Source organism: Polypterus senegalus, chromosome 6 (genome assembly GCF_016835505.1).
Source record: "Polypterus senegalus isolate Bchr_013 chromosome 6, ASM1683550v1, whole genome shotgun sequence".
NCBI classification, from domain to species: Eukaryota; Metazoa; Chordata; class Cladistia; order Polypteriformes; family Polypteridae; genus Polypterus; species Polypterus senegalus.
In genome coordinates, this window is record NC_053159.1 from 160481595 (window position 1) to 160506477 (window position 24883).

The 24883-nt window shown below is 35.1% G+C and overlaps 1 protein-coding gene across 3 annotated transcripts; it reads right to left on the reverse strand.

Annotated features, from left to right (window-relative positions):
• Positions 1-374: 374 nt before the first annotated feature.
• LOC120531745 (nuclear receptor subfamily 4 group A member 2) lies at positions 375-19852 on the reverse strand. Of its 3 annotated transcripts, none has more exons than XM_039757435.1 (8): positions 19565-19852; positions 18295-18425; positions 17106-17974; positions 16258-16387; positions 15787-15950; positions 15098-15300; positions 14756-14934; positions 13141-14615 (listed from the first exon to the last, which is right to left on the reverse strand). In XM_039757435.1, exons 3-8 carry the CDS (start codon positions 17970-17972, stop codon positions 14359-14361), a joined length of 1800 nt encoding a protein of 599 aa, XP_039613369.1. In that variant the 5' UTR covers positions 17973-17974; positions 18295-18425; positions 19565-19852; the 3' UTR covers positions 13141-14358. The 3 variants fall into 3 exon arrangements, with proteins under 3 accessions (XP_039613371.1, XP_039613369.1, XP_039613370.1); XM_039757436.1 differs by having other exon boundaries at positions 19561-19852; XM_039757437.1 differs by lacking the exons at positions 13141-14615; positions 14756-14934 and adding an exon at positions 375-1134 and having other exon boundaries at positions 19565-19849.
• Between the last annotated feature and the right edge of the window lie 5031 nt (positions 19853-24883).

Here is a 24883-nt window from a genome sequence, read left to right on the forward strand (position 1 = left end):
GGCACAATCTGTGGCAATTCTATTTTTTTTACCACTTAGAAATTTATACACTGTATACTAAACCCTCCTTTAATATCCCTCCTTTTACCGCTGGGCATTTATTGCTATTCTTTCTAGTTCAGTAACCAGTGAGCAGAAGGTTCATTAAAACTAATTGAATCGGAAACATGCCTGCCCTGGGAAATGTTAACTCTTTGTTACACTTTGAAAAGAAATATCTTATTTTTTTATGTACAGGATAAGGTCAGAGTATATAGCTTGTGTCCGGCATTGGGGCACTTATCTTCCAAATTTCATACACTCTTTGAAATAATGGCTGATATGATGCTGCAGAGCTGACTACATCTTCAGTGGCATCAATTTTTGAAAGACAGTCTTCAAGGTAAGTCAAAAATATGGACTTCTGTACAACTCACAATATACATAATTCAGACTTACAGATATTAATTTGAGCTTATCATTCCTTTCCTAACATACCTAAGAAAGTGTACACAAAAACAATGCGTTCACTTATCTAGCACTATAAAGTAAAATTCATATATTTCTCTTACAGCACTAATCATAAAACAATAACACAGCTTTAAAATGAAATTGATTGACTGAAGTGCACCTGCTATAGTCTAAATGGTAAATGGTTGCCAGCTTTGAGAAATCAATGTAAAACAACAAACAGCCCACTGCTGCTAATAAAAAGTAAATATTTATGACTGATTTGACTGAGCTTCAATACCAGTCAATCACTTCTAAAAGGATCTTTGCAAGTCATTAACCTCCCTTTACTGGTCTTGTCCCAGTTGGTAATAGCCATTAGACGAGAATAAGGCAGTGGGATTTTGATTTTTTTGTTCTCATCATTCATAGCTTATTTGTTCATTCCCTTCATTCTTTGTACATGGTTGGTAAATTGATTGTTTAGTCATATAAATGATAAAGCAGTGCTGCCAGCAGAACTGAAAACATCCATTAATTTCTTTTGAAGGTGGGTTTCTTTAATTCAGCTGCAGAGTGAAATAACACTACAGTTGCTTTCCTGTTGCCAGTATGACAGAAAAAGCGAAACTAAGAAACAAGGAAATTCTTGTGTTGGCTGTTGCCAAGAGTAAAAGTGCTTGCTTCTTCTGTCTTCCTCTGGCACTGAAAAATAAAGGAGAGAAAATAACACTACTGCCTCTAAAATGAAGGAGCAAATAAACAGAACTGTAATTAGATAGATAGATAGATAGATAGATAGATAGATAGATAGATAGATAGATAGATAGATAGATAGATAGATAGACTGGCATGAATGGCAATACATAACAGATAGATAGATAGATAGATAGATAGATAGATAGATAGATAGATAGATAGATAGATAGATAGATAGATAGATAGATAGATAGATATTTTTTTTGACTTCATTACAAAGGAAACAAACAAACACTTACTTTCCATATGAATCGTTTCTTACATCTAAGAAAATTAAATCAATGCAAAATCATGTAAAATAATTTAAAATAATATTCCTCCAATGTAACTAGCAAGACTTGCTTCTTATAGAACTATCATAAATAAATGGTAAGCTGTACCTTTGATTCTTTGAATACACCTTAAAGCCATAGTACTAGTTAGAGTTAACACAAAAGCCATAGCACGAATATCTTGACCATCACTTAGAAACATATGCAGTACTAATAAATCTTAAACTCACAGGTACGATTGCCATGACACATACAATTTTGGAGCTCCATTTGGTAAAATTTTATCAACTCAGAAACGTAACAAAGATGGATTAAATATTTTTGAGTGTATTTTCAACAATAACTCCTGAGAACTTCTTAAATGCCACAAGGACTGGGTAAAGCACCGAAGATACCAACACTGTATGCAATACAGGAGATGTGTGTCTTACTTAGAAAAGAGAAAGCTTTTTTGTCACAGTTTAAAACATAACTACTATAAGTGATAAACAGAAGTCTTTTTCTTTTAATTTTTAAATTCTAAATTGAAGTATCTACACAGATATTTAGCTTCCACAGACCAGTGTCTATCTACATGTGTTAAGCAAGCGACGCCATGCACAGAATGCTCCAGTCACATTATAGCTTTGTACACTGCGATCGTTTACTCTTTTATCCCATTTAATTGCTTCTAACTGTGGTGGAGCTTGAAACAGAGTCAATAAAGTGCACAAGTCTTTCCTTTCTGACCCAGTTTAGCATTTAAAGCAGTTTTAATATCATCAAGAAATGCAATGATTGAAATAAGTGTGGAGAAAAGTGACATTAAAATAATTAAATGAGATTTAAACTTAAATACTATTTTAGCCTGTTATGCTGCAGTTGTAATTAACTTGTTCATTGTTAGATTAAATTTACTTAGTGTTTCCACTCAATGTTTTACATTTAGTAGAGCAACTGCTATTAAATTCAAATATGATAACTAACTCTAAACAAAACACGGCAGTATATGCATATTGAAAGACAGAAATTGTGCGCATTTACTGTAGCTGGTATAAATTAAAAAAAAAAACAGTAGTTAATTTGCATGATCAAATAAAGGCAAGTTAAAATCTGTTACCACAGTTGATGATGCACTGTTTAAAAAATAATTACCAGAAGATTTATTCACACTTCCTATATTTATCACTTTACTGTAATTTAATTTAAATTGATGTATCAGTTAGGAAATTATGAATATTTCATTAATTTTAAGATATTATTATTTATTAATTTTTGTTTGTTTATTATAATATCCTTTCCATACCTCACTGCACATGACAAAGCATGCATCTTATTATACATTAATCTTAAAAGGAGTTTCTCACATAAAAGGATGTTATTAATCTTACATTTATCATACAAGTCTAGATGCTTAAAAACAACAGTTGTAGGCTGGCCATCACAGTTTGACCTGGGATCTGTTCAAAAACATCTCTTCCTCGATCTTAGACAGCAAAAAAAGGAAAGGTCGTCTTTGTCAGCAAAAGGGTTAGATGAATTTAATCAGAAGCTTCACACTAGCCCACAGCCATCACCCTCTGCTGCCTCCGTAATGCTCAGTTGTAGACAACAACTGCCTGGCTACTTGCACATCTATATTATAAGCAGAGGTCAAAGGGCAGCAATTGTGAGGATCTGCTAAGAAAAATGGGTCCAAAAATGTCAAATGGCAGTTTCTACACTGAGGAAGGATCATACAAATGTATGGTTACAAAATGTGTTAAAATATCATTCAGCAGTTTTGTTGCATACTGCAGACAGAAAACTGTGTAGATTGCTTTGTTTTCTGTTTGATTTTCTAATCGTCATCGCCACAGAGCATAACTTTCTGAGAGCAGCAATAACACATAATAATATATGCATGGCTTGACTTTGATCATAGTACTGAAGAGGTCAAGAGTCAGCAAACACAAAGAGCTGCAGTTAAAAACAGACTCAAAACTGTGACATGTCCCGGTCAAAACTGAATTTTTAAAAAGCCAACTTCACAGAAATGTTGTCATTACTTTATTATTCTATTGATTAACAATGTCATTCCAAGCGTTTTTTGAATATGCTTAATCCATAACACGGTTTTTGTAGCTGCACTCTATCCTGGCATCAGTTGACAACAAAGCAGCAACCAGTACTGGAGGGGATGCCAGTTGATACACAAACTGAATATCCTCCGTGTAATTTTTAAATGTCAAATGCGTGTGAGGTTTTCTGCTACATCCACCACTGATGGCGTTGGCTCTTCCATAGCTATGAATACGGATGTGAATATTTTATGATAAATAAATATTTCTGTTTATACTTGCTACCCTGATATTTTCACAATTAAAATCCTAATTTGAAATGTTTCACATACAAACCAAGTAAAGAATGAACTATTATCCAAACACACATTTCCATGCAGACAGACTGTCAACACTGTATGCATCTTGTTATGCAGTATATAATACATACATGACTTGACTCTGATCTCAATGCTGATCATAACCCATAAAATCTTGATTTACTCTGGGTCAGGATGGGTTGAGAGAGAATGAAAATATCAATAAACCTTACTCGTGGTAAGAATAAAATGCTTTAATGTAAGGCCACCTGTACCATCGCAACGTCTAATTCATTTCAGAAAAGCCAGTGCCTCCAAAACCCATTGATTTTCAACAAAAGAATAACCATACATATGCAGCAGGTCACTCTTTCTTGTATAGAAATGTGATATCAAACTGCAGTCTCTCAGTGCTGTGCCTAGATGTCAGAGTTTGTCTAAATATAAGTTGTGCTACTTTTTCTGCTTGTTTGCTTTTTTCCTTCTTCTTCAAAAGAAATATTCCATACACAACAAAAGAAACAGTTATTTCATTCAAAACAGATATACTAGAAAGTGTAAACTGTCTTTCAATAATTAAAAACAGGGAAACGTATTAACATTTTTAACTTTAGTTTGATAGTTTTGCTTTTGAAAGTGTTTCATTATTTTAAAATATCTGTTTTTTCCAAAGTCTTCCCAAACACAAGCATAATGAAAGACAGATAGACTCACTGAATGAACCAAACTCACAAAAGCATTCTTCTGTGCACAGCAAATTAATTTTTTTCCTGATTACATGTAAAAGGGGCAAATAAAGAAACTGTTGTCAAGACAGATCCCACTCATTGTTCTCTTTAAAAGGAAGTTCAAGAATTGAACAGCCCATTTGCAATCCTCACAATCCACAAATTAAGGCTTACAGTTTAAATCTGATAGTAACCATCTCACCTTAAAGTAAATCCCTCCAGCATCTCCACCAACACACGGGAGTCGGGTTCAGGGCAACCTGCTAGTTAGTAAAGCTGCACAAGTTTCTTTGTCAAATGGAGAGAAGCCCGACAAATGTATGTCTTTATTCTTACAGCAGGATGGACTAATAAGAGATTCCACAAGTAGATATTTACTGCTTATTTACTGTCCTTACTTCTTTTTTCAGTATCAGTAATAATCATTCAGTCATTACTCATAAATAGCTGCACTCTTTAAAAATGATAAAGTGGATCATCAGTGTGATGGCAAAGAGGAACTTTTTTAGGCTCCCAACAAAAACATCCACATGAAGGTTGAGGAAAGAATTTTGATTTGTTTAGATCCATAACAGCCTCCATAAATAGATGATAAAAGATTCGTTAAATACTAGTGGGTTTGTGATTTTACTCTTGCTGCATACAATCAGACGTATTGTACTACACATTGAAGATTTCTATTTTGTCCACATATTAGGAACAATTTGAAACAACAAAGAACCTATTTCATACGCAAAGAACTATTCTCAAAATTAAATGCGTCGTTGTCAGGCAAAGGTTCTATAAGGAACCACACAATCCCGTAAAGTGCCATTACAGAACCTTATTTTTAAGAGTGCACTTCGAGCTACATGGGAACAGATAAAGGCCTAAGATAATGTTTAATGAAAAAAGATGTATGAGTGTATACTGTATATGTGTATTTAAATATAATATAATATAATATAATATAATATAATATAATATAATATAATATAATATAATATAATATAATATAATATAATACATGCATATTTAAAAAAGGGGAAGAATAATTACATTTAAAAAAATTATAGCAAATGTTGAAGCTTAATTGGCTGCTTCCCCATGTCCTATATATTTTTATTCATTCATTCAACTATCATTTTTACTTAATATGCTTAGTCCTGTGTCAGGTTGTTGGGTGCAACATCTTATCTTATCTATCTATCTATTATGTAATAGTAAACTATTTAAAGAAGAATGTTAATGAAACAAAAAGAGGGTTTAGCAAGTGTTAGAGTGAAGGGGGCAGCAATACCTTTTATAGGCACTGTAGATAGATTTAAAGCACCTCTGTCTTAGTTGTGTATTTATGAACCACTAACAATGAGAATTAATCATATCTATCTATCTATCTATCTATCTATCTATCAACACACTCACACACCTAGGTCTATACTCTTGTAGTTCAAATTTGTAGTCTGACTTCACTTCAAAATTTACATAGCAGGAATACAAATCCATCACATATTTTACAGTATATCTACTCTATACACCCAAATCATAAATAACATAAGACACATGTGTAACAGGTAGTGTGACAAAACTCACACACACAGGAATCATTATATAAAATGCGCCATCATGATAAAATGAGCATTTAACAAGTATTCATTTCATTCATTACTAAGTCTTTGGATATGCCAGTAGCTTTAAATTTTACAGTCAGATCTATAGCAAATTTGTACATTATTGTAATGCCTTAATTGTATGCTTTATTCATTTACATTTCTCCAAAAAATGCATATTACATACATTTTGTAAACTGCACTTTCTTGAATGTTCCGCACATGGGTTATCTGCCTTGTTTGCTCTCCTGACTACCATAATGGAGCAATTTAATTTGATAAATGAGAAAATCATTTTTATTATTAAAAAAATAACCTTATGAATTAGCAGTAAACGTGTAAACAATGGGAATACTCTCATAAAATTGATTCGAAGTGTTATTGGACAATTACAAGTTACAAGTCCCGTTTTCTAAGTAATAAATTCTGTTGCCCCAGGAGGTTAGCAGGAAAAATAAACACGGAATTATGGGAAAGAATGTGTGAGGGGGTGAGTGAAGATCCTTATTGAAATGACCAATATTGTTCAATAAATATTTATTAAATCCTGAGAGTCACCCCTTTGAAATCAAGCAGTACACTGACTGACCAATAACGTGAAGTGAAGTGATTTCTTTGTCTAGCAGAGATACAGAGTTCGGGCCTGACCTGTACGAAGCTTAGAAAGCAATTTACATACTCAAAGATTTAACAATTATTTATGTTATTTAAAATTACTTGCTGTTTCTAGGTGATAATAGATGTGTGGCTTTATTGGCTGAAACATGACATTTCAGCTTGCAGTGTGGTTTATTATTTGTACAATTTAATTCCCATAAAACAGATGCAGATCAATACAGCAGCATTTCTCTACTTTTCTTTCTGTCTGGGTATTCTGTAAAGTTTAGAGGTCCAGAGCGAAAGCTTCTCCAGACCGACTTTATGTTTCCCTATATTAATAACAGTGAGAAATGAAGTGCAGTTCAGGCAGATTTAACTTCTTTAATTTCCCTTCTGCTTTCATTACATTAAATCATCACATCAATGAAGATTTTATGAGCTATAATTTCCAATTGCTTTAAAAATCAGTATTAATACTACATGTTTGTCCTCATATTGTAACTGCATTGGTACAAACACAGGAGTACATTTGATTCAAATAACAAGCTGTATAAAAACCAAGCATTGAAAAGTTCATCTGAACACAGATAGTATTTAAATAAAAGGATCTGAAGCTTTCTGTTCATTGCATGCTTACAAGAATATGGATAAAAGAAATTGATAATGACAGCTGATATGATACCATTTAAACACTAGCTTAAAATTCACACGTGTTCCAGGCTCAGACAGAATATCCAACTGTGATGTAATCGTGACCTGCTTAAAGCAGCATGGTGTAAGTGTGTCTGTTCAAGTATTTTTGGCTGGAAACGCAAAAATGTCAGCACACCACTGCTGTGCTCTAATAGTAACTTGTTTGCCACTGGAAGTCTCATACTGGCAGATGACATGCCTTGGTCTTTTTAAAGGAGTGCAGAGGTTCTCAGTTAATGAACACACTCTTATCAATTGCCAGCCTAATTTCTTTAATTTAAGTCACAAATTGCTCCCTTTTGCTTCCTTTAAGCAAACAATACATTATGAAAAGAGGCACTTGGAACATTCATTTGTTGATGAAGGGAATCTAAATGTACACATTTCCATTTCTTTTACATTATTGAGCGTAGTAATGTGAGGAAAATGTATGTGCAAGTGAACCAGAAATGCTGTATACAGAATTGGACAATTAAATTAATCCATCATTCCAAAAGAGTACAGAAGTTGTCAGGTATTATTTGAATTTGAATTGACTGCCGCCTCAATAGGTTTCAACATTAAAAATGTTGTGACTTGGGCATTATCTGTTAATCGCATGCGTGTAAGATAAAAAGGTGCCAGGACAAGGTACATATATAATATGACAATATAAAAAGTGAGCAATACCAGCAGACATGCACTGCAAGTGTCTAGGCATGTGGGACCCTGACTTTTAATTTCAACTTTGTAGATTTCAGGGGGTGCATATACAGATCACAGTGCTGGCAAAACATTACTCCAAAAAATCTACACATGAGCACAAGAAAATGGTGCAAGCTGGGCAAATGCAATTACTTATAAATGATATCAAATACATGGTTGATTACATTTTTTTTTTCTATCTGATCCATTTTAATTTTAGTTTTATTAAATCCTGACTCGATGATGTAAAAGAGTGCTTCCCAGAGAATCACATTCTTGTTCTTGTTACCTACTAATTCAAGACCTGAATTCTGATAAACTCAGCATTGACAGAAAATACCAACGCAAAGCACAGTCCACTCTGCATGTACAAAATAGCAGATAATCGCTCCGTATATGGAACACAGATAAGCATTTGTCTGTCTGAGAGAATCTGCCTCTCGTGCACACCACACAATTTCTATTTTCCAGGAACTTACATAAACTCCACAAGGGTACTAGCAGGTGGCATTACAATGTCACATTCAGAGCGTATTCTTCTCAGCCTCAGGGCATGGACATGCAACCTTAGAGCTCATCTTCATATAGATAAAACTAATTCCTCCAGAAAAAGTCAAACATGTCTAAAGAAATCCTTTCATGCCATATTTTGACTTGTAAACAGAGTGAAGATGTTTGAGACAACTGTGTCTCTGCAATGAGCTAATCTTAATCTTGATCAGTCTTAAACATACATCAGTATAAATCACCTAGGAAAGCCCAGGTTGGACATACAAACAAAAATAAACCATTGCAATCATTTTTGATAATATTACATGCTAACATGTTAAAGATTTGCAGACTACTTTAGCATGTAATGTAAATAACATGTTTTAAAAAGAATACTTCTGCAGTAACAAAATCACATCAAAATGTCTTTTTATTTTTTAAAGAAGGGGAAAAGTGTATTACAGTTACTGTATAGTGTCAGTTTTATTCACAGTGTATAAAGGTGGCTTTCCCTAAACTCCATTGCTGATAAAAGCGGCTTGCTTAGCAGAACTGGCATCTAAATGGCGATAATTATCCACAGAGAAAACGGAGAGCAATGTGAACTTCTGCACATTGACCCTCAAGCATGCCTCAGGCCAGCCTGCAGGGACCTTCCACTTAGGAAGCAAGGTAGCTGCTCCATCACCGATTCCGCTTCAACCCTGAGCTCATCGCTTGCAAATGTGCACAATTGCACTAAACTCATCAAAATGCATCACATTTATCTGACAATTAATAATTCAATTTTCCACCTTTAGTGAAATATTGGCGATGATCATTTTATGACAGAAAATTTTCAAAGTCATTTCATGAAAATTAAAAATATAATGTAATATCTAATTGGCAGTATTCAATCTTGATTTATTTTAAGGGGATACATGAAAATGTTACAGGCTCTAAGCCTTCTGATCTGCCTCCACACTTCTGTGAAGAAAGACTGCTCCTTGGGCAAAACCGAAACATGGTGTAAATCTATATTTTACTCTTTGAAAAGACAGGGTGTAATTGTAGATATAAAGTATGTTCAAAAATGTATTCATATTTTTGAATATCTTTCTAAAGATGAATTCCAAAGGGAAATAAATAAATATATTCATACCCAGTTCCCTATATAAAAGTTAACAATAAATCTAATTTATATGATTATAAACTATGTATTCACAAGTAATTATTTTTACATTACCATAATAATGGGAATTAATAAAAGTTATTGAATTAGCCAGTTTTTGTGCTTGATAACATTTCTGGGATCTTTGTTGCAGGTTTATTCAGTGCTATCATTGTGTTACATTGTACTCATTAAAGTGCAATTATTTTTTATTCATAAAAGTTTCCCCTCTGCGACTTTTCCAAGCAATATCACAAATTATAAGATGTTATAAACTCTACTACAGTTCATTTTGAAGTTGGGGTGTTTTCTGTTAATCCCTTTCTAGTGTATCACATATAATGGAGATGCCAAGCTGGTGGCACCCATCATGTGAAATGTTTTGGATGATCCAGACAAGTATTGTTGTGTATGTGTGTGTGTGTCCTCTGCTTCAAAATACCACGTCTGTCAAAAGTTTATTAACAATACAAAATACTGAAAAGACACCAGAAAAAAAAAAAAAAACTAAAGTAACTGAAAACATTTAGGAAACAAATGCAATTCACCATTTCCGCGTATTCCGTGTCTCTTTTGTGTTATGTTATTTTAATGCTCGGCTTCAAATCAGCAGGGATTTGAATTTAACATTTTCAACAATAATTTCCCAGACACACGCTTTAAAGATAGAGTAACGCAGAGTCAGTTGTTTAACAACCACCGATTGATTAATCAAAAAAGTATCATATTGTCAAGAGATGACTTTAGGGAGTTGATGGTCCTGTGGCGGTGTTCTGTTTTGTGGCTATTTAAAATCGATGTAGTGTACCGGAGAAGAAGTGAGTCGGAATCAGAATGTGATTAATTCCCTAGTGTGACTGCATTTCCTCACCTTCTGCGCTGCAAGTTAACTTGCATTTTACTGAGATTTTCCGGAAACACTTTTTTTTTCCTAAATTAAATGCGTCCCTAGTGACTGGTACTACACTGGAAGCTATTCTGAAGCAACGCATCTTACAATAAAATAGCAAAAATTGAAAACAAATAACTACGCTTTATTTTGCAATCCTATTAATAAAATGACTTTACAATATATCATTTTTTTCTTTACTTATAGCCGTCCTCTATTATACGATTAATTGGTAGCTATGGTCCTAGCATGGCTACGCACGTCGACCACATTATGAGACCAGTCACACTTTGCAATAGAAGACATTCATTTAGAAATACACCATTCTTTATAAATCATCAAGCAAACATAATAAATACAAGTGCAAAACTTTATTCACTAATACAAAACATCCGCAGTGACTTTTAAACAAATGCTAATATTTTTAAACAAGACTAACAGTAATAGTCTGAGTGAACCACCTTCGTTTCGTTGTCCATATTTCTATGTCCGTTTTTTAAGGCGCCCACTCACCTAACTCTTTGAATTAGCAAGTGGCCTGGAATGCTAGCCCAATATTCCTGGGGTTTTTTTTTTTTTTTCCTCGGGTCTTACCATCACTCTTTTGCTTTCAGTCGCCTTGCGTCGCTTTGCATGTAGCACGGACCAAAAAATGTTGTGAAACTAAAGGTCATATACTGTAGATCCCTGTTAGCGAATACACTTTTAGACAAAAGCCTGTAGTGATGAACACACTTACGAATCGGGGGACTTTAAGATCTTACTTGACTGACTTGTGTCTGGGCACTCGCCAAGAGTATGACAAGTGAATAGAAGAGCCAAGAAATCGGCGAAATCGGACAATCTGCAAAAGAGCACCCGACGTGTGACTCCAAGAAAGGAAGGACCAGGAAAAGATGACAATGCAGTCCCGTGACAGAATTCGGAAAGCGATCTGGTGAATAGCATCACTTAAAGTTAACTTGCCGCGCGGAAACATTTTATGAATTTGTACAGACGCCGGCAAATCGAGTATTATCTGGAGGCATGATTAGTGACTCCGCATTACCGTGAATGGATAATGGTATGGTTACAAAATGGAAGGATGGACGGGTGCATGGCATGATTAAGCCTACTTTAGATTCCAACTTTTGTGCGAGAACTGAAAAACTGGAAATCCCTCCACATAGCGATATTTAATTTCACATAGACTTCGCAGTTCATAATCACAGTAACACTAAGTTGGTTTAAAAGAAGACCGCATAAAACTTAAGGTAACAAATTAAAAATGAGACTTTCTTAAATATGCAGCTATATTCTAAATTTTCCTTTGTACAGTAATGTGTCCGTATACCCAAAATCACCTTTGAACTGAACTGAATACTTTAAGGGGCAAAATAGGTGGGCTGTTTTGTTTTCGTATAGCCTACCTGTTACCTTATTGCCGGGGCGACTGTCCTTGAACCCTGAAACTCGTGCGGTACTTGAATTGATCACTATATCTGTTTCTCTAAATCAAAGTGACCGGATAATTTAGGCGGCGCAGTCATATTAAGAATGGCCTGTTAATAATATGCAATTATATTGGGAATGGTTACGCGCAGATTTAACTTTTTCCTAATACTCAAAGTAATCTTAAGAAATCCGTCTTGTTTTGTATAAACGAACGAAGTCGAAAAGATCACTCAGATATACTAAACGGTTTAAATCGTGCTTTGTTTAGTAAACTGGGAAAGAAGCGCAAAAATCCATTTTGGTAGAATTTATAAACAACATTAATAAAGATGCAATTAGAAAAACGGCAATAAATCCAAAAGGCTTAATTTCAGTTCAGTTTTAGACACTTATCTTTTGTCTTAAATTAATAACTCTACTTATTGTGTGTTTAATTTTAAAATCACCCCTTCCTATAATGCTGAAAAACGAATAACTGTTATAATAAAAGGCTACTAGAACGACCCAGAAACAAATTATTATTAAAACATGAGTTATACTGGTCATTTTAAGATGACGCAAATTTCAAGGATTCCTCCGATTTTCATGCAGTTGTGTACTTCCACTCACGCAGAATTGTTCGTTTTCCAGACATTACTGTCTTTAAAATGGGCAGCAAAAAGAATATCCACAGCCAGAATTTAGTTTTGCGAAGTATAAGGTACACACTCCTACAATATATGTGAAAATAAATTTCTTTTAAAATGTGAAATGGATAGAAAGGGAAAAAAAATCTAAATTTAGATTATAAATTAAATGTACGCTATATATTTATCAAAAATGAACTTTACTGCGAATGTACTTTATTAATGTATCTTAGATTAAATGTATTTATAAAAATCAAAAGCAAATATTTCTGATAATGTGTACTTTAAATCTAAATTTAGAAAGAAGAACCAAAAACATGAATTAACAGAGCGCATCATTATGACACTTTATTAAATTGTTATTGTGATCTATTATATGTTTGTTACGATTGTTATTGGAGTATATAGCAGGCGCTAACGGGTCTGTTACAACTGAAGAGACAATCGCTAAAAAACAACATATTTTAACAGTGGTTTTATTTGTAAACATTAAATATTTCTTTCTCAAAGAAAAGTTTATCGGAAACTGTACTTAATGCATTTAATGTTTAGATACATCATTTAAAAAAGGCAGTGATTTGAGTAATGTACCGCACACAGTAATCTGAAATATACAAATTAAACCCTATATGAAAATATCAAAATCATCACCCAGACATTAACAGTAACTGTTAACTTTCCTTTTTAACATAAAAAAGCAATGACAAAGTGCTCAGTTTTTTTTTTTCTTTTTTTTTCACGTGAGTTGTGGATACTTTAAATGGCTGAAGCTGCAGCATGCAGAATGTATAGCGACAACAAAGTAAAGATATATTTTTATATTTAACATCAACAGTACATACAACACATACAAACAAGGAATGTTGGACAGTTTTACAAACACTATGAATCCTTTCTTATTTACATACAGTTTGCAGTATGTGGACGTTCACATAACCTGTTACATAAAACGTGTGTCAAACTACCAATCCTTATAAAATCTACCAGACTACATAGTGTCCGAGATAAGGTTTATATTATAGACATTAAGTGCCTATAGCATCTTGCTCCTAACATAACGTGTCCCCATTTTCCAAACACTACAGTTCTTAACATCATTCAGTGATTCCAAAAAGAAACATATTGGCACAAAATATAAAAGCAAAACTGAATCTGGTCATTTACACGCTTTATGCACTTTCTTATAAACTGACGCATAGGACGCATCACAATAATTTATTATATATAAATTGAATATTTTACATTATAGCACATTTCTTCATACAGGAAAAATTGCCATTAATAAAGGGGGTAGGCAATTGCAGGGAATGCAATATGCTGCGTCAACAATAGTTCCTTTATGAACCGAGCACAACCGTGGCATTTACCCCGAAGGGTCGGTCCCGATTTGTTTTTTTTATTTAGATTTCTTTTTAATAAAATCTTTTAATAGTTACTTGAAAAGATATATACCACTTTATATGTGAAGTCCATTTTTAAATACATGTAGGTAATTCTTTTTGCAAATATGGTCCACGAGCTAAATGTCTGTATACAAGTCAGTCAAGAGCTTCGGTTTTCAGGTCACCAAATTCGCCAGGCAGCCTTGCACTTTTCAGGTGCTGCATTTTTATGCCACGGAGAAGTTCTCTGAAGTCACCTCACACGACACTGCTTGTTATTATTGTTATTTTTTTTTTTAAAAAGGCAAAGTGTCTAAGAAAAGTTTATCAATTATAGCCGGGGGTGGAACCAAGTCCTCAAGTTTTAGGTAGAAGATGCGTTGCAAACCCTGCGTGCAGAGTGTGCGAAGTTCAGGAAGTTTTCCCAAAAGTTTAGATAAGTAGTTTGGACGGTTCAAGCCGCCGCTATTAAAAGTCACGTGATCTTTAAGACAATTTACAATCTTGTTTTGCAGTTCTTCTACTCTTTTGGGTTCCTTTAGCCCGTGTCTTTCTGCAACAATAAAAGAAAACGTTTGGTTATTCTACGAGAAACGTGTTACTCTGCTGGATAGCAGCGGATTAACTCGCAACAAAAGAAACAAACAATTTGATGTTGTAATTTAAAGGAAAGGGTGATAAATTTTAACTGACCTGTTACCATGGCAAGGGCAGCTATGCAGGAGAATGCTGATATGTCTATATTCATACTCTGGAGGTTAGATGAAAACTCAACTATTGAGTCTATCCATTCTCCAAAGCCACGAACGCACTGCAGTCTGTGAAGGACCACCCCGTTGCAAAAAATGAGTTTGCCTTCCACTGGGTTGGACCTGCAATTAATAACAATACGCAATTAATTACTCTCGCGGTAATAAATGGGGATTTAAGAGGCACCTAATTATTGGAGAGCTAATAAAATTCAAATCAGCGGTGCTTGAAGGGGTTTGATCTTTACATTAGACTTGTAGACGAAGTAATCTTATAACTAGGTACCTGTATGCCAGTCGCAGGACAAAAAGTTCCAGGAAAGCTGACTCAAAGAGCAGGTCTTGATCTTGTTTAGGAAGATCAGCCAGTCCCGGAATCTTTTCCGCCCAACCTCTGATGATCTCCATGGAGCCGGTCAAGAGATCATAGAACTGCTGGATATGCTGAGTGTCGTCTCCAGTCATTTGGTAGTCAGGGTTAGCTTGAAACTGGAATTTAATTTAAAAAGTGCTTAATGAGGTCCTTTAAAATATATAACCCGTGAAATTGCAAAGCCCATTTTCTAGCAGGGGAGTCGGTTTTTATAACAATTAAACCGCTCTACGTCCATTACGGAATCAGCTATTCCGAAGAAAATGACTAGGGAACAGTGAATTAGGGCGGCAGGTATGCGCTTATAGATTACCACAAAAAGGCTCACGTAAAATGTTTCTGCGCAACTTGTATAGCATGACAAAAAAAAACGGCTTTTTAAAAACGACTGACATTAACTGACTGATTTTCATCTCAATTGCTTTATTAAATATTAGTATTTTGTTCCGGTATTTTCAAATTGCTAATGTTTTGTTATCAGTGCAGCCGGATGTATGATCGTGATGTTAAGGCTGTATTACGTGTCACAGGTATCCTTCATCTTTTTTTACGCTGACATTTATTTAAAGGCGTATCGGTGCTAATGTATAAAGGTCACTTACTCTGGAGTAGTCCAGGCTGGACATGGAAGGGTTCGAGTCCACATGGGCCCTTACGAGGGCACTGATTAAACTGACGGGCGGTGAAGGTGGGGAAGGCTCTTGGGGGCTCTTGGGCTTGGAAGGTAGCCGACCTCTTCGACCTTTTAAACTGGCCGTGCGGACAACTGAAATAGATGTAATAGAAACCATTGACGTATACTTAAGCAGATAACTCCAAAAAGAAATCAGCTTTATTAACAAACTGTTTATATTGCTAAAAACTTTCACATTCATTATTTCCATGTAATATATAAAATAGAGCTCCCTTAGCCGAATGAAATACGTCAGTTATATAGCTCCTTTTCGCAAGAGCAAACCATCAAAATCTGCCTTATACAGCATACCGTTCCAGACAACATGCAATTAAGTTTTTCAAAGCAACTTTTTAAAAACTAAAAAGACAAAAAATGTGAAAAATACAGCAATAATTACCTTCTTTTACCATGCCAACAACAAGGCACTTTTGGAAACGGCAGTATTGGCATCTGTTTCGGCGCCGTTTATCAACTGGACAGTTTTTGTTTGCTAAACAAACGTACTTGGCATTTTTCTGTACTGTGCGCTGCAAACAAAACAAGAAAAGAACATGATTAGACATTAGACGTGTATAATTTCCAGGAAATACACCATCAAATCGGTCCAAAAAAACAAATGGCCCCGCAGCTGGGGTTTTGCAGGGCTTTTAATAGAGGAAAATTGATAGTGTTAACTCTACAGCTAAACCGCCAGTTTATAGCTGTGTTTTATATGCAAGGAGCTGAAGGAGTAGACATTCAGTAAATACAAATCCGTGGGCATTCATATTTTTACATCCCTTCGAGACCCTCTCTATTTAAAGTGATAAGATTATTCAATCAGGATGGTGAAATAAAGAGACCACTTAATTTTACCATGGGGAATTGTGTTCCACTTGGTTAGCTTAGACACGGTTCTCTGTCCCAACCAATTTAATTCTAAAGAAAAGGCTGTGTCAAAAAATGCACACAAGTGCCCACAATTAAATAACGATTTTTAATGTACAGGATTTTACAATAAATAAGAATAATTGCAATGTCTGTTTTCAGAAACACAGCAGGCTTGTGAGATTAAATTATACGTAAAGCTTTTTTTTTTCTTCTTTCCTGATTCTTTTAGAATTACCAGTATCAACTGATTTGATTATAAGCATGTTTTATTATTAATTGAATATAAACATTCTCATATTTTGTATTATATACAGTACATACAAAAACAAACAAACACATATATGCACTCACATATACACACACACATGCTTTTACCTTAAAGAAACCTTTGCAGCCTTCACAGGTGCGGACCCCATAATGCTGACAGGCTGCGTTGTCCCCACAGACGGCACATAGACCCTCATTAGATGGAGATCCCCTTGAAGGAGGTGATGGGACCTGGTTATCCATGAGCTGGGGCCCATGACCAAGCTGAAGACTGTGAGGAAAGGCAAGGGATGTCTGCTTCCTGATAGCACTAGGGACAGCAAAACTTTGGCTGTCTGCCACATGATGGGCTCCAGAAGTCTCAGGGTTCATGGGAACATGGAGAGGACCATCAAATCTCATCTGACAACTTGATACTGGGGTACCAGGAGGGGACTGCTTAAAAGAAAACAATGAAAGCCGTGATACTGGATTCTTGCGTTGATCTATCATGTGGGTTGTAGCCACATAGTTTTGATGGAAACTGTGAAGGGAACCAGGATCATCCCACATATGATTGGGCTGAACCTGAAAGCTTGGTGTCGTCGGAGTTGGAGGCGAGGACGGCTTGTAGTACATAGAGCCAGAGTGTGGGATCATTTCATCAGACTGTGGTGGCAAGTGACTTTGTTGATGATAGTTGTGCATCTGAATGTCTTCAACCTTGATAGAGGACTGCTGTCCAGAGAGAGGCATTTGGTATACACATGGAGGCTTAACGTCGTAATTGCTGCTGTAGTTGTCCATGAAGGTACTAAAACTGGGAAGAGAAGTGGTGGCTGTGATCTCAGTGTTGGTCAGGTCCATGCTAAACTTAACAAATTCAGGAGTTAGGAAATCAGAGCTGTACTCTCCAGTGCTATGGTAGTTGTAGCTTTGGGATGCTGGACTGGCTCCTTGAGGTGATGACCCATACTGAGCCTGAACACAGGGCATGGCTGCAAATAAAACAGTTTCAAATAGGCTCTTACTGAAAGAATGCACACCTGGAAATTAAGTCTGCTAAGAAAATACTATATGTCCTGAATATACCTCCATTAACATGTAAACTACAATCTTACTGAATATGCCAGTTCAGTTATTGTAAAATAAGCTAAAGGAGGAGAGTAAAATCTGCATATTTAAAGTAAACTGTATAAATAGATTCCACTGGTAAATGTGTATATTTGCCCTTAAATATATCATTTATGACACATTATAAAAGAAAAATGTAAAATTAACATTACAACTGATTGTCACTATGAGTTCTGCAGCATACCTTCAGTTGAATGGCCGCTTTTTTCAAAAGACGGTAAAGTTGACAGTGTCTGTGCTTCTTTGGAGTTCAGGTTTCAGGAAAGAAAAGGCTCCTCACGCAAGAATCCAGATCGCAATGCCGTGGAACTGTCCCTAAAATTATTGTTGAAAAGATACAAAAGAACAATAGCTGTTATTTAATACTGTTTCCATACGAAGTGCCAATTAGTGAGTCAATTAGTACACTTATTATGGGCACTCTATAATCGAAAGAAAGAAAACACGACTGTACTAGAAACTGCTCGGTAAGTATCAATAGTACACTTTATCATGCCATTCCACGTTGATTGTAAGAAAAGGGTGACAGTGTGGTCTGCCAGTACAGATACCTCTAGTCGAACTTCAAAGAAACTCAGACTTCATGACCACAAAAATGTTAAAGTGCACTTCTGCTAGTTCCACGATAAATATAAATTAATTGATAATTAAACCATGCACATTTACTGCCGTGCACCTATACACCACCCTTTCTGTATGGAGAGTTTGTGCGTTCTTTACAATTTCACACGCTCACAGTCGTCATAGGACAGTACAGAAATATGCATTAGTATAATCCCATGTTGAAGTTCCTTTAAACCTTATTTCAAACAGTAATCGCAAAGTGTCTTTATTGCATACTCTAAACATACATGCAAGCACGGGGAAACACGTGGGCATACGTTTAAAACCATAAGACAGCCATAGTTAACATATAAAGTATTAGCGCTGCACGTGTCTCAACACCGAAAAATCACCGTTATACATTCAGTCATTAGTAAAACATCACTTGTTTGCAATATAAAACATTATGCAGACGCAAATAAAACTATTTTTTTACTCATTAAACAGACAGCAAAAAATGCATTCCGACTTGCACGCAATTTGTATAATCATGCTTTAAATAATAATGACAAATATATCGTTATCAAAAGAAACTTCGTAAGTACGCAGTAACTTTCTCTAACATTGACACACGCACGTTATATAATGGAAAATAACTTATTAATAGAATTTAATGATGATGATGTCTGTTATTATTGTTATAAATATATTGTTATAAATATCATCTACTGGCGTCCATGCATAAAAACAACCGTACCAAATTATATAAAATGTTGTTTACCGACACCGTCTTTAATCATTAAGTCTCAAACCTAATCTTTAGTTAATTTGAGGTGCAACTTTTCCAAGTGATGCTGAATACACACCAATATCTCACGATATAAAGCAAAAGAATTAAAATAAATACCTACTGGCTTAACTGTAGTGTCCTTTTCTATCCATGTAGATGTGCTGTTGGTGTTGTTCTGGAACAGCGGCAAAAGAAATGACTGCTTAGTTAGTGGGAACAAAAAGAGAAAGTGCCGCTACAGCAGAGCACTCTGTGAGCTGTCGGCTTAGACTGGCCCTACCCTCCAATGTGCCTTTGTTTATGTGAGCGCCGAATTCCGCTGCCAGCGTGCACCTAAAGACTCCGAACGTCATCGCCGCGACTAGCCAATCAACCGGCTCCGTACCGTTGGCTAATTCTTGCTTTGGTAAATTTCCGACGTGACGTAATTAGATGTGCCGCTTTTTAAGGTAGCAGTGCAATTTCAGCCATTCACCTTCTCACCCCTGTCGAAACGGTATTACTTATTCAGAAAATGTAATGTTTGTAAACAAAAGTAGAATCTAGAAATCTGGCAGTGCTGGTAATTCTGCACGTGCAGTGGAATAAGTCTGCGACATTCGAAACTTAACGTTTTTTTTTAAAAAAAATATGCATCTTCAATGGACATGATTTGAACGTTAGCTCTGTGGGCTCGTGCGGATATCGTGTGCTTGGACAGTTGAAGTCTTACGAGTGTCACTTTTCGGTATAAAGCTTGCGCTCTAATACTTCAGTACGCTACATAGGAGAGCCAGTCCCGCTTTGAAATGACCGAAGTTTTACAGTTTTCTGCCAGGACGCGAAAGGAGAGAAGACTGACATATGAAGGTACTGTTTCATCACCTGCTGCAAAAACACGTTGTCTGTGGGCTACACCCACCCCTCCCCTTTGCGTCACTAATCTGGTCTCTCCTCTGTCCCTACTCATTTGTTAAGTTCCAAAATTCATTTTTTTTATTCACTTAGTGCTTTACTGTAAGAACGATATACATTTCACAAATGTGTTTTTTTTTTCTTACGGCTGAACGTAGTATTTCAAATTGTAAAAAAGTATTTTAAGTAATATTAAGATAGTCTTCTTTTATTAATTTTTAAAAAATTATTTCCGAAATGCTGGGATAATTATTCCCGCGAATATTAGTGACTGTGGATTTTCCGATATATATATATATATATATTAGATGCAGATTACGTGACAGTGATAACCTTTTTAATTGAAAAGTGTTTATTCTGATGCCTGTTGATCGTGGGCAAAATCTGAAGAAAGGAGCGAATAGTCGCTTAGATCCACCCATCTCCACATGGCCATTTGCTCGTTTCATGCTGCACCCACCCACTCACTCACCTCGCGGTTTTCACCTGCGATATTTTTCTTTTAAAAGTGACAAAAAAAACACATACACACCGTCACGACTCTCCGTGGAATATTCCATGCTTTAAACTTAAATTACCAGTATAAAACACAATGTTCGCTTTATTATCTAGGCTACTACTTCACCTAACGGACCTGAATAGCACGCGTGGCCCTCCTTTCCAGGTTTAGAAAGTTGAAACGAGTAGGTGTGCGTCTTCATACGTTGCTACCTTAATTTTCCCATCTGCTTGTGTTGTGAGAACAGACAGAGGGAGCTCATTAACAACAGAGCAGCGTCAGTTGTCGTGGGCGAACCAATTTAGTCAAACGAAAGGGAAAAAGTGATAGGGGACGGCAGAATGGTGCGTGACGCAGGGAACGCCGCTATTGACGCACCCAGGAGTCTGTGCCAAAAATAGCAGCGCAAACCTTTTCTTCTCTCCGGAGCTCTATTATTATTACTCCAGGACCGCATTATTGATCTTATAATGGGGCTGGGCTTGCACCGGCTATTTTAACTGGAGACGGAAACCGAAGTGTACCTAATTAATGAATAAAGGGATTATTTTTACCCAACAACCTAGGGTGTTCATTCAAAAGTGGTATTCGTCCTGTCTTGAGTAGTACTGGGAATAAAGGGACGTCCTCAGGCGTGTCATTAAAAAGCAAGTCATTTATGCCTTCTTAATAGATGAAAAACTGTGGTTAAATAATCATTGGAAGTAGAAAACATTGCCTTGCATTCACTCCGATCACTAATATGCCATTGTCTGAAGGTGTATTAAAAATTACTAATGTGGGTGGACTAAAGATGGGGGTGAAAAATTAGGTTTTTATTTAATCAAATTATACAAGTTCAGGAGAGGTGAATGCAAGTTCAAGTTGTCATTTTCTGGCCTTAACTCATCTACTGGCCTTGTACATTTTTTAAATTATGCACTAAAAAGTGAAGTCTGTACTAGTATTTTCTATTTTACCAAACTTACTTGCTCCTATAATTTAAAAACATGTTTATTTTGCCCTCTTCATTCATCTCATGGATATTTATGTGCATAATATCCGGAATGTTGTCCACAAGTTCATATTTCATGGGACTTTCATTTCAGTACCCCCTTGGAATTTAGGGTTCTTTTTTTTTTGGCTAGCAGCTAGACAAGATGTTCGCCCTTCTGAACGATTTCCACGTGCTCAAAAGACCACAAAATGTCCTTTGACAGAATTGTACTTATCTGCCTCCAGCAGGGGATGCTGATTTCCACAGCTGCCTGTCATTCATTTGGTGATCCTGCTCTTTGATGAATAATGGGTGTCTTCATTAATATCTTCACCACATGTCTGAGCAGTGAGTTTTACATATTCAATATTTGTAGTGCATCTTACACTATTCAAGTAGTACACACGAACAAGGAAAGAAACACAGTTGCACAGTAATTAATATAATAACGTTAAATTCAAGTCCAGTCTTAAGAAGGAAGGGGCCTTTTTTTGCAAACATATACTTAACCATGTATGTCTTCATAAAACCTTAAATAAGTATTATACACTGCAGACATGCTGTAAACCTTAATGGTCAATCGACCTTCATGCTATTTACAATAGCACCACTTGTGTCTAATGCTTTCTAGGACTGTACACTAAAACAATCTACTATTTTGGCAAACAGAGCACATAGATGTGAACATTTTTTGAGAAATTACATTTGTTTCCTATAGTAGTCATATGTTCATCACAACAGATAACTTTTACCTGTGAACAAACTGTAACCCAATAAATTGTGTAACAATTCTGTAAAACATACAATTTTATTGACAAGGGAAAGTTTAGCATTACTCATTAAAATTCCACTAAAATAGTGTGGAACTGCATTACAAAATGGTGGGTTATACACATACAGATTTCAAGAAAAGAAGCTAAGGGCTTACACAAAGACTAAGGTTAAGACAAAATAAAAATGTCACACATGTATATGCAATACGATGGTATTGAGGGCATAGACGAACATTGTTTTATATTTTGTTGTATTTCAGATTAACACATTTAGTTTGCACTTTATCTTCAGACATATTTGTCATAATGTCCCCCTGCAAGATACATAATGGAGCTTATATTAGGTTCAATGACAGATTTAGAAGACTGTGATGAACAAGCAAGTTGAACTCAAATTATTTTTCTTGGATCCAAACAGATTTGGTATGAATGACTGAATGTGAAAAACTTGTTCTCTCTTCTATTGTACAATAGTATGGTAATCTGAATTAAATTTGTTTAACACAATGACTGTTGAGAATGTGCTGTATTTAATTTTTACACAAATAAAGAATTTTACTTTTGAACTCAGAAGTTTCAGTTGCTTATTAAACACAAAGTAATATTTATACTCTCTAGTCATTTTCATATCCTCAATTAAAGGTCTTAAGGAGAAAGATTTTTGATTCATCACAAACGTACTAGAAGCTAGTATGATATACAGAGATATTTTTTCATTGTCTTTCAGAAAATTATATATTTATTTTTTGTAATATAGCATTATAATACAACTGATTTATTGACTTATTCTTTTTCTGCAATGACATCAACAGGATCAAGATTTTTGTCATGTGTACCAAGTATGATGAAATTCTTGTTTGCACATCTCCCACTGACTAGTGACTCCATGACACCAAAAACCCTCCATGAATAAGTCTCGTCACATATTGAATATAACATTTGTAACCAAAAAAATATATACATATATAAGAATCACATATAAATATGGATATATACACACAATATTCATACATTTAAGAAACAATTCTTCATGTGCCCATATGCGTACTGTTTGTTAATCTTATAACCTGAGGATAACATTGCATTGTTATTAAAATGAATTATAAATAATGCAGCTACAGACTGATCAGAAAAGGTAATATTACTATAAACAAACAAGTATCCACATTTAGGGAAACTTCCAAGTGTAAAGGAACTGTGGCAATGAAGGATAACACAGTAGAATGATTAGAATTAAGATATTTATATTTTTTAACACCCATACCAAATATGATAATATGCTGGTTATTTGTATAACTTACACAGTCAAAATCTATGATGAAATATAAAAAAGTAAATTTTAATATACTCTACTGGATTAAAAAATGCAAATATATTCTGAGGAAAAAGGCACCTACATTTTGTTGCTTAAAGTGTAAAAATGTTCACCTATAAAATTTGTACTAAAATGTGTACAGAGGTGTACAGAACTACAAAGTTTATTAATAACCCTGCACTGAATTAATTTTCCATCCTTGCATTTTCTATAAATTTTTATAATCAAATTTAATAAAAGTGATGTTTTATTCAAAAATCCAGCTGCATTTTTAAAAATGTAACATTTTAAAAAAAGAATAAAACAAATTAAAGCGTACATTACCAATAATTTATAAAATTGGTAAGTTTGTGGAAAAAGAAAGAGCAGCATATATATTTGATTAATTCAATATTAACATGTTTTATGAAGTATCAGAAATATAATAAATAACAGCTAATGTATCTTTACCTGTTTTTCTTTTCCCATTGCAGGGTTGCAGATAACCCACCCAATCAGGACTTCAGTCTAGGGCAGGGCACTCTTGTGTGTACACTGACACTTACTTATAACAGGTCAGTTTTTACAGACACCAATTAACGTAAACTCACATTCTTTGCAGAGTATCCCAAGAAAATCCACATGGGCACATGGAGCACCCCAGATAATGTAAATAGTGACAGGGCTGAAAATTGAACCAAGATCTCCTGCTCCATGAGGCAGCAATACTATTTGCTGTGCCATACCAAAAACTCTTTTACAATGTTAATGACATTTGTATTAAAATGTTCCCTGAGTATGGCATAATGAAGTAAATTATGACAAGGCTGTCAGAATAATTTGTTTTACTGAAAAAATGACTAGCTGTTAAGACACTACAACTCAAAATGTAGCCACCACCTGTCTTTTGATATTTTATATCAGTGTCTTTTATACAGTCTAACAATTAATTAATTGACTGATTAATTGTGAATAACAGATTTAATAAAGTATTTATGTATAAT

Excerpts from the sequence above, each read along its gene's own strand:
- LOC120531745 (XM_039757435.1), bottom strand. The coding sequence starts at position 17,972 with ATGCCCTGTGTTCAGGCTCAGTATGGGTCATCACCTCAAGGAGCCAGT. Across the intron at positions 14,935-15,097 it reads GTCCTGCGACTGGCATACAG|GTCCAACCCAGTGGAAGGCA; the intron begins GTACCTAGTTAT and ends TATTAATTGCAG. Across the intron at positions 14,616-14,755 it reads TGCCCTTGCCATGGTAACAG|AAAGACACGGGCTAAAGGAA; the intron begins GTCAGTTAAAAT and ends TTATTGTTGCAG.